This window comes from Bacillus rossius, chromosome 10 (assembly GCF_032445375.1).
Source record: "Bacillus rossius redtenbacheri isolate Brsri chromosome 10, Brsri_v3, whole genome shotgun sequence".
Classification (NCBI taxonomy): domain Eukaryota; kingdom Metazoa; phylum Arthropoda; class Insecta; order Phasmatodea; family Bacillidae; genus Bacillus; species Bacillus rossius.
This window is the reverse complement of record NC_086337.1, coordinates 4,862,371-4,882,094: the sequence shown is the minus strand read 5'-3', so window position 1 is coordinate 4,882,094 and position 19,724 is coordinate 4,862,371. Positions and strand designations below refer to the sequence as shown.

The 19,724-nt window shown below is 43.6% G+C and overlaps 1 protein-coding gene across 1 annotated transcript in view; it reads right to left on the bottom strand.

The window, feature by feature from the left end:
* The window catches only part of LOC134535733 (mitochondrial ornithine transporter 1), a 138,643-nt gene that overhangs the window by 60,885 nt on the left and 58,034 nt on the right, over positions 1–19,724 (bottom strand). The window contains exon 3 of the mRNA XM_063374957.1: positions 5,515–5,759. Within this exon, the coding sequence (XP_063231027.1) occupies positions 5,515–5,759 (245 nt within the window). The remainder of the gene's footprint in view (positions 1–5,514; positions 5,760–19,724) is intronic.

Below are 19,724 nucleotides of genomic sequence, written 5' to 3'. Positions count from 1 at the left end.
CACAGACAGTTGGTGAAATAGGCAGAAAATGCCTCCTAATCACGATGATGGTCGGGGAATGATGGTTGTCAGAAACTCGCCATACAGGGAGATGGCTTCCAGTGTCAGCCAGGGTGCGGAGCTCGCGTACTCGCGGTTGTCGCGGACGTTTCCATGATTAAAAAAAAAAAAAGAAAATATAAAGAAGTATTATAAACGAAGCATGACTACTTCTCATGAGGTATGCAGACTGACTAATTACTAATTACTAAAGTTGTGGGAATCACGTCGCTTGCCTAGCTGATTACATCTTTAAACGATGCGTGGAGTGAAGTCTTGATGTCGACGATGCGGTGTGGTCAGTCTGGAGTCGCGGCGCGAAGTACGTTTGGGGCGGCAGCGACTCGTAATTAAAAGATGACGGCAAACAAAAGAAAGAGGGGAGGCTTCGGCTTCCGGACCGAAAGCTTCCGAAGATTACCGAGGGGCTTTTCGAGAAATACTGACTTCGATATCTCGAAGTTGGTGGTACTGGCCGATGTCAGCGCGACCTACTGAGGGGTGTACGAACCAAGTAGAGGTCGACTCACACGAGGCGACTGCTAAAGCATTGGGCTTATGGATGGGACTAGCCCAACACTCTGGTGGCCTGGGAATGAACTACGGGGTACTGCTTATTGCGGGAGATGCCAGGGGGCAAGCGTTAAGCGGGCGTTCAAACACCCAGGGGAAGTAATTCGCAACTCTGTCGCTAGAGTGCATAAGCTGTACTTTCTGGGATTGGAGTCGTGGCCTTGGGACAGGCGAACCTTTGCCGGGGTTAGTGGCCGGTCAGTGCTCTGGCCAGTGTTCCCAGGAAAACTTGGTGAGGGGGAAGGGGGTGAAAACTGGGATGACAGTGGGAACGAGGCTCTACTGAGCCCGGAGGCGTGACTGGACATTGGTGAAAATGACTCGAGATCATTCCAAGGAGTGCTCACGTCAGGCGAGCTCTTAGAAACAGCCTGCCCTGAGAGCTTGCAGGACCTAGCAGTTCTCGTCACGGCTCGGAGGCCAATTACAGGCGGCGTACGTGCGTCAAAGTGGGGATAAAAAGATATCACTTGCCGGGTCCTTAGATGGTAGACAAAATTATATGCTGGGAAATATTGGGGAGGCAGGTCTGACAAAGATTAAATGTGAATGTCCAGAAGGCAAAAAAAGTTTTAGTTCTTGCAGCAAAAAAAAATGACTAGAGACATAATTTTTCAAAAATTCAAATTTAGAATTGTGCCAAAAATACTAGTAGGCAGCACATGCGTTTTGATATTATCAGGAGGACAGATTGTTTAAAAATATTCTTTACACAGCATTTGGAAACATATATTTCATTGCACTTTGCATTGAACATGTTCGTAAAGATCTTGCCACAGAGATTACAGACCGTGCTTATTGGACAAATAATTCTTTACAATACTTTAGTGCCTTTACAAGTATCCAGAGTGGATAAACAGACTACAATGCATGCTCCACTGATATCTGACACATTCAAAGTTACAAGCAAGACTGCGAGCACAGTATTGTACGGTGACAGACCTTGGCGTGTGAGACTGCGAGCACAGTATGGTAAAGTCACTGACCTTGGCGTGTGAGACTGCGAGCACAGTATGGTAAAGTGACTGACCTTGGCGTGTGAGACTGCGAGCACAGTATGGTAAAGTGACTGACCTTGGCGTGTGAGACTGCGAGCACAGTATGGTAAAGTGACTGACCTTGGCGTGTGAGACTGCGAGCACAGTATGGTAAAGTGACTGACCTTGGCGTGTGAGACTGCGAGCACAGTATGGTACGGTGACTGACCTTGGCGTGTGAGACTGCGAGCACAGTATGGTACGATGACTGACCCTGGCGTGTTAGACTGCGAGCACAGTATGGTACGGTGACTGACCTTGGCGTGTGAGACTGCGAGCACAGTATGGTACGATGACTGACCCTGGCGTGTTAGACTGCGAGCACAGTATGGCACGGTGACTGACCTTGGCGTGTGAGACTGCGAGCACAGTATGGTACGATGACTGACCCTGGCGTGTTAGACTGCGAGCACAGTATGGTACGGTGACTGACCTTGGCGTGTGAGACTGCGAGCACAGTATGGTACGATGACTGACCCTGGCGTGTTAGACTGCGAGCACAGTATGGTACGGTGACTGACCTTGGCGTGTGAGACTGCGAGCACAGTATGGTACGATGACTGACCCTGGCGTGTTAGACTGCGAGCACAGTATGGCACGGTGACTGACCTTGGCGTGTTAGACTGCGAGCACAGTATGGTACGGTGACTGACCTTGGCGTGTGAGACTGCGAGCACAGTATGGTACGGTGACTGACCCTGGCGTGTGAGACTGCGAGCACAGTATGGTACGGTGACTGACCTTGGCGTGTGAGACTGCGAGCACAGTATGGTACGGTGACTGACCTTGGCGTGTGAGACTGCGAGCACAGTATGGTACGGTGACTGACCTTGGCGTGTGAGACTGCGAGCACAGTATGGTACGGTGACTGACCTTGGCGTGTGAGACTGCGAGCACAGTATGGTACGATGACTGACCCTGGCGTGTTAGACTGCGAGCACAGTATGGCACGGTGACTGACCTTGGCGTGTGAGACTGCGAGCACAGTATGGTACGGTGACTGACCTTGGCGTGTGAGACTGCGAGCACAGTATGGTACGGTGACTGACCCTGGCGTGTGAGACTGCGAGCACAGTATGGTACGGTGACTGACCCTGGCGTGTGAGACTGCGAGCACAGTATGGTACGGTGACTGACCTTGGCGTGTGAGACTGCGAGCACAGTATGGTACGGTGACTGACCTTGGCGTGTGAGACTGCGAGCACAGTATGGTACGGTGACTGACCTTGGCGTGTGATACTGCGAGCACAGTATGGTACGATGACTGACCCTGGCGTGTTAGACTGCGAGCACAGTATGGCACGGTGACTGACCTTGGCGTGTGAGACTGCGAGCACAGTATGGTACGGTGACTGACCTTGGCGTGTGAGACTGCGAGCACAGTATGGTACGGTGACTGACCCTGGCGTGTGAGACTGCGAGCACAGTATGGTACGGTGACTGACCCTGGCGTGTGAGACTGCGAGCACAGTATGGTACGGTGACTGACCTTGGCGTGTGAGAATGCGAGCACAGTATGGTACGGTGACTGACCTTGGCGTGTGAGAATGCGAGCACAGTATGGTACGGTGACTGACCTTGGCGTGTGAGACTGCGAGCACAGTATGGTACGGTGACTGACCTTGGCGTGTGAGACTGCGAGCACAGTATGGTACGGTGACTGACCTTGGCATGTGAGACTGCGAGCACAGTATGGTACGGTGACTGACCTTGGCGTGTGAGACTGCGAGCACAGTATGGTACGGTGACTGACCTTGGCGTGTGAGACTGCGAGCACAGTATGGTACGGTGACTGACCTTGGCGTGTGAGACTGCGAGCACAGTATGGTACGGTGACTGACCTTGGCGTGTGAGACTGCGAGCACAGTATGGTACGGTGACTGACCTTGGCGTGTGAGACTGCGAGCACAGTATGGTACGGTGACTGACCTTGGCGTGTGAGACTGCGAGCACAGTATGGTACGGTGACTGACCTTGGCGTGTGAGACTGCGAGCACAGTATGGTACGGTGACTGACCTTGGCGTGTGAGACTGCGAGCACAGTATGGTACGGTGACTGACCTTGGCGTGTGAGACTGCGAGCACAGTATGGTACGGTGACTGACCTTGGCGTGTGAGACTGCGAGCACAGTATGGTACGGTGACTGACCTTGGCGTGTGAGACTGCGAGCACAGTATGGTACGGTGACTGACCTTGGCGTGTGAGACCTCGAGCACAGTATGGCACGGTGACTGACCTTGGCGTGTGAGAATGCGAGCACAGTATGGTACGGTGACTGACCTTGGCGTGTGAGACTGCGAGCACAGTATGGTACGGTGACTGACCTTGGCGTGTGAGACTGCGAGCACAGTATGGTACGGTGACTGACCTTGGCGTGTGAGACTGCGAGCACAGTATGGTACGGTGACTGACCTTGGCGTGTGAGACTGCGAGCACAGTATGGTACGGTGACTGACCTTGGCGTGTGAGAATGCGAGCACAGTATGGTACGGTGACTGACCTTGGCGTGTGAGAATGCGAGCACAGTATGGTACGGTGACTGACCTTGGCGTGTGAGACTGCGAGCACAGTATGGTACGGTGACTGACCTTGGCGTGTGAGACTGCGAGCACAGTATGGTACGGTGACTGACCTTGGCGTGTGAGACTGCGAGCACAGTATGGTACGGTGACTGACCTTGGCGTGTGAGACTGCGAGCACAGTATGGTACGGTGACTGACCTTGGCGTGTGAGACTGCGAGCACAGTATGGTACGGTGACTGACCTTGGCGTGTGAGACTGCGAGCACAGTATGGTACGGTGACTGACCTTGGCGTGTGAGAATGCGAGCACAGTATGGTACGGTGACTGACCTTGGCGTGTGAGACTGCGAACACAGTATGGTACGGTGACTGACCTTGGCGTGTGAGACTGCGAGCACAGTATGGTACGGTGACTGACCTTGGCGTGTGAGACTGCGAGCACAGTATGGTACGGTGACTGACCTTGGCGTGTGAGACTGCGAGCACAGTATGGTACGGTGACTGACCTTGGCGTGTGAGACTGCGAGCACAGTATGGTACGGTGACTGACCTTGGCGTGTGAGACTGCGAGCACAGTATGGTACGGTGACTGACCTTGGCGTGTGAGACTGCGAGCACAGTATGGTACGGTGACTGACCTTGGCGTGTGAGACTGCGAGCACAGTATGGTACGGTGACTGACCTTGGCGTGTGAGACTGCGAGCACAGTATGGTACGGTGACTGACCTTGGCGTGTGAGACTGCGAGCACAGTATGGTACGGTGACTGACCTTGGCGTGTGAGACTGCGAGCACAGTATGGTACGGTGACTGACCTTGGCGTGTGAGACTGCGAGCACAGTATGGTACGGTGACTGACCTTGGCGTGTGAGACTGCGAGCACAGTATGGTACGGTGACTGACCTTGGTGTGTGAGACTGCGAGCACAGTATGGTACGGTGACTGACCTTGACGTGTGAGACTGCGAGCACAGTATGGTACGGTGACTGACCTTGGCGTGTGAGACTGCGAGCACAGTATGGTACGGTGACTGACCTTGGCGTGTGAGACTGCGAGCACAGTATGGTACGGTGACTGACCTTGGCGTGTGAGACTGCGAGCACAGTATGGTACGGTGACTGACCTTGGCGTGTGAGACTGCGAGCACAGTATGGTACGGTGACTGACCTTGGCGTGTGAGACTGCGAGCACAGTATGGTACGGTGACTGACCTTGGCATGTGAGAATGCGAGCACAGTATGGTACGGTGACTGACCTTGGTGTGTGAGACTGCGAGCACAGTATGGTACGGTCACTGACCTTGACGTGTGAGACTGCGAGCACAGTATGGCATGGTGACTGACCTTGGCGTGTGAGACGGAGAGCATGAGCTTCTGGCAGGCGCCATAGGCAGCGAACAGCACGGAGTTCTCGGCCACGTTGGCGACGACGGCCGGCAGCGTGCCCGCGTACAGTCCGCGCAGCACTCCCTCCGTGCGCAGGGTCTCCAGCAGGCAGCTGGTCATGCCCCGGTACAGCTGCGGGAAGGCCTGCATCTTGACCTTGACTGTGTCGAGGGGCTGGCCCACGTACACCAGCGCCACGCCACCTGGCGACACGTCACTTTACTTCACTTCACTGCCTGGCAGGGACACTGGCAGCCACAAGGAGCGGCGCAGAGCTGCTCGTAGCTGTGTACGTCACAGTGCTGCTAGTGGTCTGCGCTATAAACTCAATTATTTATGCATTGTGTGTCACTGAATTTTTGAAAAAGTTTGGAAATGCACAGTATGTTGGCAAATTACCTTGACCGGATTGACGTTAACCTCAACGACCCTTGAACTAAGTGTCACCTTGACCTTGACTTCGGTGTGTTTTGCTTAGACCTCTGGCAGTTAATACACTCCTGAACATTGTGCCTTCCATTTCAGCCCTCGACTTCGATCGCCCGGAACAACATATTGAAAAATTCATCCAGCCCCCTCATTATGTGTGCTGTGTGTTCAAATGTGATATCAGGAGACTTCGTAGAGGAAAGAGACCTAATTGCGGCCATTTATTAATTACTATCAGATGTCAGTACCGCAGTTTGGACAGATCGAAACTGAAAGTAAACAGAGGCCTCTGCCGACTCATGGTTGAAAGTGAAAGTTTGCTTCTGCCGTTTGTTCTATCGTGGCTCTTACTCATGCACATAAGAACGATGCTCTACAGCCTAACAGTGTTTTTATGACCATTATCGACATTTTAAAATATATTTTCTATATACGCCTTTGACCACACGACCACCTACACATATTCCAAACAAACAAATAAATAAGATATATAAAATATATCACAAATTCGGACCTGTAATTTCTTAAAATGGAGATTAAATATATGTACCTGTTGGAGGTCCAGCCACCAACTATGTTTTAAATACTTGCTACTAGACACCTCAATGTCACACATGTACAAGTCGTCTACTAGACTGTGCTACCATCATTTTTTTTTTCAATGCTTGCTACTAGGAGTGCCTAATCACATACTGCACTCCTCAACTGCTAGGAAGCGCTGTCATATTAGTTTAATTTATACCCACCAGGTCATAGCATCCGAAATCTTGTCGACAATCCTAACTAAAACTATGAAAACATGAAATTTACAACTAGATATTTCTGGAAAAAAATCCATAATCATTTAAAAAGGACCAACTATGTAATGATTGATTCTATCGAATCATGTCCTCGATCGATCCTTGTTCAGGGAAAAAAGGTAATTCAAGCTTCAAAATAATTAATAAAATTAATAATACTCTCTAAAAACAAGGACTCTATACAAGACAACAGCCCGGCTGAATATCAATATGCCTGCTACAGAGGCGGTTTTCGATGCACCTATGACTACGAGACTGCCCACTAAAAGCACAAAGGCCAAGCGTCTCAGAACCACCAGAAATTTTTACAATACTAAGTATGCCATACAACCACGTACAAATTAATGATACATATATAGACAGTTCTATAGGATGGTTTGCCCTGCGCCAGACTTCAAGCTGAGGATGAATGAATGTCGACGCCAGCTTGGATTGTGATGTCACGGCACCTTTGACCTTGAACTTTACCGTAAAATAATTTCAAAATTTGCCAAAAATTACTCAATTTTGCCAAAATTAGCCCAAAATCCACCAAATTTACTAGTTTAAAAAAAAACACTAAAAAAATTTCAGAAAAAATTGAAAAATAAAAAACCTCTCTATTTCCATTTAAAAATTCCCGTTTAGAGAAAAACTCTCCCGTTTTAATTCTCAAAAATTTCAACGGCTTGAAAATTCTCAAAAGTGCCTTAAAAGTCCTAAAAGCAAGCCACCATAAGCCGCTGAGGTATATGACTTTGTTAATTAGCATGCCATGGCCAACGTCACCGTCGCAATTTTCATTTGGCAGCCATCTAGAAAATCCATATTTTAAATGCTAGAATATTGAGAATAAATTTATAATTTATAAAAAAATTGTTAATAAAAAATTTAAAGAAAAAACCTTCCTCCATATTGAATTATAACATCACAGCCACCATATTAAAAATCCAATTATTATCCAAAATTTTCGGTAAAAATTTTTTAAATTTATAAAAAAATAATTAATAAAAAATTAATATAATTTTTATTAAAACGCACTTATGTCATGGAGCTGAGAGTCCTTGGTTCAAACCCGAAAGGCCAAAATTAAAAATGGTGACAGATCCTTCCTCTACAGAAGCCACCGACAGACTGACCTCCCACGCCGCCGATTCATCATATTGCCATCCGGGGCAGTAAGCGTGGGCGAGGCCAGAAACCCAAGTTTCTATAACTCGCCAAGTGCATAGTAAATCAGGTGCACCCCACACTGGTGAAGAATCATTTGAATCGACGGCGGGGGTGCGTGTATTGTGGGATAGGTTTGGCACACGGGCCTGTGTGTGTGCTGGTAGGTTGTGTAGACCTCCCACCATTAATGCCAAGGTACCTATATCGACAACTAGTATGACATCACATCCGCTATCTTGTTTTCGTCTGCTGGAAACCGTTATCTTGATTTCGTCTTCTGGAGGCAACCATCTTGTTTTCGACTGTTGGAGGCCACCATCTTGTTTTAATTTGCTAGAATGTGTTACAGCAAAATTAATTTATTTTTATCCTCCAGAAGCATTAATTATTTATTACTGTGATGCCTGCCATCTTGACCCTTGGGCGCCATCTTAGAAATTCGAAATTATTTAGCTGTGAAGTTCAGGAAGAAATAGTCAAAAAAATTATATATTAAAATAAAGATTGATTCGATCGATTCATGTCCTTTGTTCGATACTTGAACAACAAAAAAATTAATTTTTTTTGGAAAAAATTAATTGCAATAAATATAGTTAAACGTCCTCACAGAGGCTTAAATATCTCTAAGAAAATGTAACTAATTCATGGGTAAGCTGATTGATAATGTTCTGCTTGATACCGTCAAGAAAAGTAAAAATGTCTTTCGACTCACTAAACGTATTTAGATAAAGATGTCATTCAACGTTCCACGAAATGCAGATTACACCATGTAGAATCCATATTATTTACCTGTAATGCACCGAGCACAGTCGTGTGTTTAGTGTCATGTCCAGGCATTATCGCAATTGGTTACTGAACATTTTTTTTTGTATTTGTACGCATACGTGTCTTCAACATAAAATGAATGTCGAAATGTCTGCAGGTAGTTCATCAGTAGGCACACGGACTTTACCTTTACAGTTTTTCCAATGCCGTAGAAAAGTTTCAATACGTATAAACCAAACATTGCACTCATCGCAGCGAAACTTCGTACGAGAAGGATTCTTCGTGCATTTACTCCACTCATGTCTTCGTGAATCATGGGAAAATGCGAACGACATATCACAGTAGCAACAAAAATTTCTGGTCAAAGAAAGACAAACCATTCAGACACAAACCAGACGGTGACATTGCTACAGTTGTGTCAACATCTGGTGTACTCTTATGCACATCGGTGCATCGTGTTGCAGAGAAACCTTTTATTCTGCCGTGCAGCATGACCTCTGCATGTCTTCATAGGCGTTTTCATCTTATCTTTTCTGACAAACTGTTTATGGCATTTAGCACAGCCAACCATCTTGAGAGGAGTATTCTTAGCACATTCTCTCTTCTAGTGTCATCGAGCATTACTTTTATCGAGACTATCTTGTCACAGTAACGACATCGTTGCTCGATAGTTGTTGTCGATTCACCAGCCACTGAAGTCTCCATCGAGGGCTAAACGTCGTTCGTCGTGGTTTCCTCTGCAGCCAGCATTGCAGACATTAAAGTCTCTTCTGCTGGTGAAACCACGCCAGTTGAAGTCTCCTCTATTGTTGTTAGTGACGATGACAATCATTCCATCGGGATCTGCATCCTCGTTGACAATATCTCCGCAGTCGATGGTACATCTTCTGTCAAGGCCTTCGTGGTAGTCTTGGACGATACCAACAGGATCTGCTTCACTGTCGTCGTCGATGCTGTCAAGGTTCCCGTAGACGATGGTAAAAATTTAATCGATTTCGCTGTTAAATATGGCGAAATTGCCATCAATATTTCGAAAAATAAGTAATTTCGTGTCCTATGTATCAGATGAGTCAAATAATGAAATCCTTACACCATCGTAAATAGTAACAATCTGAGTGTCCTTTCGTCTGGGACTTACTCATGTACCCGCAACCGATCGATAAATATGCTATTAAGACAAGAACCATTTACTATAATACACGAGTCCAAACGACACTGAAAAAAGAAATCACACTCAAAACAGAAAGCACACTTGGAAGCAAATTGGACAAATGAATTGGGCACGTAATACACACTAGACACACGGTGGACACAATTAACAAACAGGACATGCAATGAACACACAGACACAAAATGACACTCAGATATCACGAAGTACACGCAATGAACACACAGCACACCATCAGTATACGCACAGTCCGTACAGTATGCACGCAGTACACATACAGGAAACACAATGACATACTGTACACACACAGTACAGACAATACACACACAGTATGCTCAAAGTACCCACAATACACACACACTGGACACGCAATGTACATACAATACTCGCAATGAACATGTGAACATGCAATGTACACTCACGACAACAATGAATACATAGTAAACACTGGAAACATAATGGACATACTGTACACACGCAGGACACGCACTGAACAAACAGTACACAAAATTAACACTCAGAAACTCAGAACACACAAATTACTCTCAATGGACACCCAGTACATGCAATGGACACACAGTACACACAATGAACACACAGAAAACACATACACACAGGACATGCAATGAATACTCATCACACACACAGAACCCACAATGAACAAACAAAACACATATTGGACATGCAATATACACACAATACACACAATGGACCCGCAATATATGTACAGAACACATTGGAAATTCAAAGGAGATAATTCACACACACTGTAAATGCATTTGACACGCAATGGACACACAGTAAAAACAATGAACATACACAACACACACATGACACGCATTTGACTTAAAAAAATGCATATTTGGATGAAAATTCCATTTGGTGTAATACGATATAATCAGTAGTTTACGATAATACAGGTTTGACTACATACATTTAACGAAAAGGACGTATATTTTCACGAACATTCAACTCAGTAGGATGCGATCGCCAATTTACAATAGGATATAATACCTCCAACCAGGGCCGCCGGGGGGGAGGGGGTGGGGGGCCAAAGGGGCAAATTCCCAGGGGCCCGGGCGCCCGGCTGGGAAGTGGAAAATAAATGGCTGGAAAAACATTTTCCCCTGCTATTAAAACATATTGTACTATATATATATATATATATATATATATATATATATATATATATATATACATATATACATATATACATATATATAATTGTTTTGTGTGTTCCTAAAACTACAGTCGATAACCAATAACCTAACCGAGCAGTAGGTACTTGTAACATTCAGTTCACACCAAAATACTTGCGTAGTAGCAGAAATGGGAACGTTCAACGTTATAAATAATTAATATGTATTACAAATTTTTCAAAGTAATGAACGTGGTTCATTGTGTTTGATGTTTTCGAAGTAATAAAATTGATTATTACTTTACATTATTTAAATAATATTTACATTCAGAATAAATTATTATACTTATGTATTTTAAATACTCATATAATAATGCAATTTCTGATTACCAATTAAGATTTTTTTGTTTTTTTAGAAATATATACAGCAAAATTAATTATTATTTGTATTTTGATGGGATTAACAATGTAAAAGTGCACTGAGATAATACATGCAAATGCTCTCTTTTTTTTTTTGCGTAACTAGGAAATCGTTATGTATGTTCAAATGAAGGATGCAATTTTACGATACTATATATATTTATGGTATAGGCCTACGTGTAGTGGTATACAATAAAAGGAAGGGGGCCTACTACCCCAACTGCCTAGGGGCCCACAAACTCTCTCAGCGGCCCTGCCTCCAACAGTCTATGGTTCCAATAGTCAGTTGCCTCCAAAAGACATTGGCTTCATCAGTCTTAGGCCTTGCTGCTATTTGGCTACGAGACTGCAAGCTACGAAGCTACGAGACCACAGGACTAGAAGACTACGCGGCATCAACTGGCTACGAGGCTACAAGGCTACTAGGCTAAATGTCTACGAGGTTACAATTCCACGAGGCCAAACGTCTATGAGGCTACAAGGCTACGAAGCTACAAGACTACAAGGCTTCAACTGGCTACGAGGCCACAAGTTTTCGAGACTCCAATATTCACTGGCTTCATCAGTCTTTGACGCCAACAGTCCTTGGCTCCAGCAGTCTTTGGCTTCAACAGTATTTAGCTCCAAAGTCTGTAACTCCGAATAAAATTGCGTGACACAGAAATAAAAAAAAAATTAAAATAATTTGTGCAGAGATCGTTTTCTCAGAAATAACCAGAAGCACTCGGAGAATATCAGCAGAAGTTTCGACATGAATAATAAGCACATGAAGAATACCATGAAAATATTGGCAGGAATAATCAGAAGCACACTGAAAAATTAACGCACATTTTCTTTAATAAATGACAGTAAAATCACTGCGAAAATAGATTTTAAAAAATGAACAAAATATTAAATAAATAACAGAAAAAGAAAAAAGAAACAATTCTGTCTTGTACTTTAATTCTATCCTTGATCAAGGAGAAGTTCACCAACTGCCAGCATATGATTCGTTTTTCATTAATATTTTTATTATATTTTTATAATATTGTAAATTTTATTTTTTAAATATTTTTTCTGTCGATTGCGTGTACTGTGTGTGTGTACCGTGTGTCGATTGCGTGTACTTTGTGTGTTCTCCATGTTTATTTTGTGTACTGTGTATCCATTGCGCTTAATGTGTGTGTACTGTGTGTCCATTGAGCATACTGTGTGTGTACTGTGTGTCCATTGTGTGTACTGTCTGTACTGTGTGTGTACTACTGTACGGACTGTGCGTGTACTGAGGGTGTGCTGTGTGTTCATTGCGTGTACTTCGTGATATCTGAGTGTCATTTTGTGTCTGTGTGTTCATTGCATGTCCTGTTTGTTAATTGTGTCCACCGTGTGTCTAGTGTGTATTACGTGCCCAATTCATTTGTCCAATTTGCTTCCAAGTGTGCTTTCTGTTTTGAGTGTGATTTCTTTTTTCAGTGTCGTTTGGACTCGTGTATTATAGTAAATGGTTCTTGTCTTAATAGCATATTTATCGATCGGTTGCGGGTACATGAGTAAGTCCCAGACGAAAGGACACTCAGATTGTTACTATTTACGATGGTGTAAGGATTTCATTATTTGACTCATCTGATACATAGGACACGAAATTACTTATTTTTCGAAATATTGATGGCAATTTCGCCATATTTAACAGCGAAATCGATTAAATTTTTACCATCGTCTACGGGAACCTTGACAGCATCGACGACGACAGTGAAGCAGATCCTGTTGGTATCGTCCAAGACTACCACGAAGGCCTTGACAGAAGATGTACCATCGACTGCGGAGATATTGTCAACGAGGATGCAGATCCCGATGGAATGATTGTCATCGTCACTAACAACAATAGAGGAGACTTCAACTGGCTTGGTTTCACCAGCAGAAGAGACTTTAATGTCTGAAGTGATGGCAGCAGAGGAAACCACGACGAACGACGTTTAGCCCTCGATGGAGACTTCAGTGGCTGGTGATTCGACAACAACTATCGAGCTTCAATGCCGTTACTGTGACAAGATAGTCTCGATAAAAGTAATGCTCGATGACACTAGAAGAGAGAATGTGCTAAGAATACTCCTCTCAAGATGGTTGGCTGTGCTAAATGCCATAAACAGTTTGTCAGAAAAGATAAGATGAAAACGCCTATGAAGACATGCAGAGGTCATGCTGCACGGCAGAATAAAAGGTTTCTCTGCAACACGATGCACCGATGTGCATAAGAGTACACCAGATGTTGACACAACTGTAGCAATGTCACCGTCTGGTTTGTGTCTGAATGGTTTGTCTTTCTTTGACCAGAAATTTTTGTTGCTACTGTGATATGTCGTTCGCATTTTCCCATGATTCACGAAGACATGAGTGGAGTAAATGCACGAAGAATCCTTCTCGTACGAAGTTTCGCTGCGATGAGTGCAATGTTTGGTTTATACGTATTGAAAGTTTTCTACAGCATTGGAAAAACTGTAAAGGTAAAGTCAGTGTGCCTACTGATGAACTACCTGCAGACATTTCGACATTCATTTTATGTTGAAGACACGTATGCGTACAAATACAAAAAAAAAAATGTTCAGTAACCAATTGCGATAATGCCTGGACATGACACTAAACACACGACTGTGCTCGGTGCATTACAGGTAAATAATATGGATTCTACATGGTGTAATCTGCATTTCGTGGAACGTTGAATGACATCTTTATCTAAATACGTTTAGTGAGTCGAAAGACATTTTTACTTTTCTTAACGGTATCAAGCAGAACATTACCAATCAGCATACTGGTGAAGTAGCTACAAACGGATCTTTAAAATATAACTTGTGGCTGGGCTGCGTGTGTGATTAACGATTAACTGTATCCATTAGAGGACCAAGTGAAGAAGTGCATATTCAAGTCAGTGAATACTCCCATTTACGATTCCGACGATGTGAAGCAGTCTGTTAAACATAGTATCGAGAAACTCTGTCGGGAAGAAAAGAACTATGTAGGAAAGGATCTGGCTAGTTTCTGTCTTCGGTAAACCGATTGCAGCTAAGAATTAGTCAGTTCAAGCCAATGCAGAACTAAATGTTTTTTATTAGATTGCTAACTTTAGCAAGTGTTCCTGTAGTAGTGTAGGATTTATGTAATAAGTTTTTTGTTTGTAATTTTTTGGTTTTATTCCTTGAACCAGTCACTTTATTTATGTAATTTTAATTAAATAAACATTTTTGCATTGACCAAGGATTGAAGAAAGGACATAATCCATCGATTCAATCAGTAAATTAATGAGTGATATTTTTTATGATTTTTGGATTTTTTCCCGAATTTTCATTAAGGCTGTCGATATGTAATCATCGGCTTACTAAATGCTGGTAATATAGTAATTTAAGCTGTTTTTAGGACTTTACACAATATTTTTTTGAAAATTATATTTTTTCCATAAATTTAGGTTTTTTATCGGTCAAGTATCGAACAAGGATAGTAACCGATAGAATCATCAGTATGTTAATATGTGATTTCTCTTTTTTGAATTTTGAATTTTTCTAAAATTACTAGCTAAATAATTAGGGGAAAGTCTTACAGTACCGACCACCCTAATGTTTTTGAATGTAACTTTAAAGGGATGTACAAAATGACCAGTTAAAAAATTTAAAATGTTAGCTCAATCAATCGTTTATAAAATAAAACTAACAATGTATCAAAATATTATGAAGTATATTATTTGAAAACAAAATCAAAAATGTCATAATATATCAAAGTTAAAAATGTGACGTCCAGTACCGACCAGTTCCTCTTTTAGATGATTAAAAATCTTTATTTCCTAATAATAATAGTACCATGGTAATTTTAATGTAGTAATTCGTAATTACAGATATTATAAAAGCAATGGCAAACATAACTATGTTAATTAATAAAACTAATGTTATTATATTACAAGTAGTATGTAAATGGGGTTCCGAGATCTGGCTTCTGGCTGTGGATTGAAGATTGTCGGCGTCCGCCATCTTGGATTGTGACGTCACGGCGGCCATCTTGGATTGTGACGTCACGGCGGCCATCTTGGATGAGCGTAACGGGACACATCGTAACGGGACAAAGCGTAACGGGACATATCGTAACGGGACATATCGTAACGGGACAAGTAGATCATGGCGGCCATTTTGGATCCGCCATCTTGGATCCGCCATTTTGGATGACGTCATTGTGTTCTAGAAAATTCCGGTGATGTGTTTTCCGCCATATTGGATGATGACGTCACCGTTGCAATTTTTGTTACGGCCGCCATCTTGAAATTTGGACGCCATCTTGAAAATCTTTAATTATTATCCGATTTTAATGAAAAAAATTCCAAAATTCATCAAAAAATTAACTTATTCGAATTCTTATTGATTATATCGATCACCGTCCTCGGTTCAAACCCGGTGAGTCCAAAAAAAAATAAAAATGGCGACAGGCTCCTTCCTCAACGATGGATGCAGGCAGACTGACTCCTAGCACTTTTTTTCAAAACATATATATCGTCAGCTGGTATGACGACATGTCCGCCATCTTGTCTTCATCCGCTGGAGACCGCCATCTTGTTTTCGTCTGCTAGAGTGTGCCGATAACATGTAGTATAATTATCTGGTCACCATACTTTTGTCCTCAACTGTTGACATTGAACATTGACCTTAACCTTTGTCCTTGACCTTGACCTTTGACCTTGACCTTGAAAGTTGACCTTGACCTTGAAATTTGATCTTGACCTTGAAATTTGACCTTGACCTTGAAATTTGACCTTGACCTTGAAATTTGACCTTGACCTTGAAATTTTACATTGACCTTAAAATTTGACATTGACCTTGAAATTTGACCTTGGCCTTGAAATTTGACCTTGACCTTGAAATTTGACCTTGACCTTGAAATTTGACCTTGACCTTGAAATTTGACCTTGACCTTGAAATTTGACCTTGACCTTGAAATTTGACCTTCACCTTGAAATTTGACCTTGACCTTGAAATTTGACCTTCACCTTGAAATTTGACCTTAACCTTTAAATTTGACTTTAACCTTGAAATTTTACTTTGTCCTTGTCAACCATCATGGACCCGACATTTAATGTTCAGTACATGCTACCAGGAGCGACCAACTGCTGGAGTACGTCATCTTGTGTGTGTACTCATATTATAGAGTACATTTACATCTGGTTAATTTTATTTTAACCTGCTACAGTACAGTAATCATTTATTACCGAGGTGCCCACCGCCATCTTGTAATTCGGACGCCATCTTGAAATCATGTAATAATGTAGCTAGAAAAGCGGGAAAAAATCCAAAATTCATCAAAAAAATCACTCATTAACTTACAAATCGAATCGATGGATCCCTGTCCACGGTTCGATTCTTGACCAGAGACAGTTGTAACTAATTATTAAATAAATGTTAGGTTCTGTTTTCCATTACCTTTCGCGGAGTTTATTAATCATTCACTCTACGAAAATTAACTCAAGTCAATATACCGGACCAACGAATTAAATCAGTGCCGATTAGCCTATTATGAAAGTCTAATTTTTCATTAATCTGAATAACATATAAGCCGTTCATGTACAAAGCCACACATATATATCAATTGCCTTCAGTCCATGAGACCGAGTCATGTCATTATCAGACGTATAGGCTAGTCATTTCAGGACCACATGACCTTCGTAATCCATCGTGACATTTTTATACATTCTAAAGGACCAAGTAACCATGTAAAATATTTTAGTAACACCAAGAGGTGATAAACTAGTAAATATTCAATCACTACATTTTGTACTACGCGCAATCAACAAAAAAGGAAGCACCAACAACGAAAAGACAGCACCACCAACGAAAAGGCAACACATTTGGAAGCACCGACTACGAAAAGGCAGCACATTTGGAAGCACCGACAACGAAAAGGCAGCACAATTGGAAGCACCGACAACGAAAAGGCAGCACATTTGGAAGCACCGACAACGAAAAGGCAGCACCGACAACGAAAAGGCAGCACATTTGGAAGCACCGACAACGAAAAGGAAACACCAACAACGAAAAGACAGCACCACCAACGAAAAGGCAACACATTTGGAAGCACCGACAACGAAAATGCAGCACATTTGGAAGCACCGACAGCGAAAAGGCAGCACATTTGGAAGCACCGACAACGAAAAGGCAGCACCGACAACGAAAAGGCAGCACATTTGGAAGCACCGACAAAGAAAAGGCAGCACCGCCAACGAAAAGGAAGCACATTTGGAAGCACCGACAAAGAAAAGGCAGCACAGCCAACGAAAAGGAAGCACATTTGGAAGCACCGACAACGAAAAGACAGCACCGCCAAAGAAAAGACAGCACATTTGGAAGCACCGACAACGAAAAGGCAGCACCGACAACGAAAAGGCAGCACATTTGGAAGCACCGACAAAGAAAAGGCAGCACCGCCAACGAAAAGGAAGCACATTTGGAAGCACCGCCAACGAAAAGGAAGCACATTTGGAAGCACCGACAACGAAAAGGCAGCACCGCCAAAGAAAAGACAGCACATTTGGAAGCACCGACAACGAAAAGGAAGCACCATCAACGAAAAGGCCGCACCGCCAACGAAAAGGAAGCACATTTGGAAGCACCGGCAAAGAAAAGGCAGCACCGCCCACGAAAAGGAAGCACATTTGGAAGCACCGATAAAGAAAAGGCAGCACCGCCAACGAAAAGGAAGCACATTTGGAAGCACCGACAACGAAAAGGCAGCACCATCGACGAAAAGGAAGCACATTAATTTGTCATTGACTGCAATATTCATTGGTTCCAATATTCATTGGCTCCAATATTCATTGGCTCCAATATTCAATGGCTCCAATATTCATTGGCTCCATCAGTCATTGACACCTACAGTCTTTTGGTTCCAAAAGTCTTTTGGCCCCAAATATATTAGGCTAGAATTCTTCGAGTCTAAGAGACTATGAGACCACATGGCTACGAGTCTAAAATGATCTAGCTGGTTACGAGTTATACATGGCTTGCGAGGCTACAGAGCTACGAAGTTTCTAGTACACAGGTTTACATGACTGCGAGGATACAGGACTACAAGTCTGCAAGAGTACTTGACTACGAAGGTACTCGTCTACATGACTCCAGTTACCGCATCTGTCTTCGACAGAATTTTCTCTTTTGCTCCAACTGCTCCATCAGCATTATGTTATAAGATTACAAGGCCTCTTGCTTACGTAGCTTCAAGTCTACGAGCCTCCAATGCATCATGACTACGAGACTACGAGCCATGAGGTTACGAGTCTATGCGATTGCGAGTCTTCTGGGTTACGTGATCGCGAGGCTATAGGACTACGAAGCTTCCAGAACGCATGGTTACGAGACTGCGAGGCTACAATTCTACGAGGTCCCAAGACATCCTGGCTACGCGACTACGAGCCATGAGGTTACGAGACTACGTGACTACGAATCTTCAAGTTTACGAGACTGCGAAGCTACAGAGCTACGAAGCCTCTAGTACACAGGTTTACGTGACTGTGAGGATACAGGACTACCAGTCTGCATGAGTACTTGACTACGAAGCTACTCGTCTACAAGGCTACAATTACAGCATCTGTTTTCGTCAGAATTTTCTCTTTTGCTCCAACTGCACCACCAGCATTATGTTATAAGATTACAAGGCCGCTTGCTTATGTAGCTTCAAGTCTACGAGGATACTTGGATACGTAGCTTCAATTCTACGAGGTCCTAAGACTTCATGACTACGCGACTTCGAGCCATGAGGTTACGAGATTACGTGACTACGAATCTTCATGTTTACGAGACTGTGAGGCTACAGAGCTACGAAGCCTCTAGAAAACGAGTTTACGTGACTGCGTGGATACAGGAATACAAGTTTGCATGAGTTCTTGACTACGAAGCTACTCGTCTACAAGGCTCCAATTGACACATCTGTCTTCGATGGAATTTTCTCTTTTGCTACATCTACGCCATCAGCATTATGTTATAAGATTACAAGGCCTCTTGCTTACGTAGCTTCAAGTCTACGAGGCTCCAATACATCATGACTAAGAGACTACGAGCCATGAGGTTACGAGACTACGCGATTGCGAGTCTTCAAGGTTACGTCATCGCGAGGCTATAGGACTACGAAGCTTCTAGAACGCATGGTTACGAGACTGCGAGGCTACAATTCTACGAGGTCCCAAGACATCCAGGCTACGCGACTACGAGCCATGAGGTTACGAGACTACGTGTTTACGAATCTTCAAGTTTACGAGACTGCGAGGCTAGAGAGCTACGAAGCCTCTAGTACACAG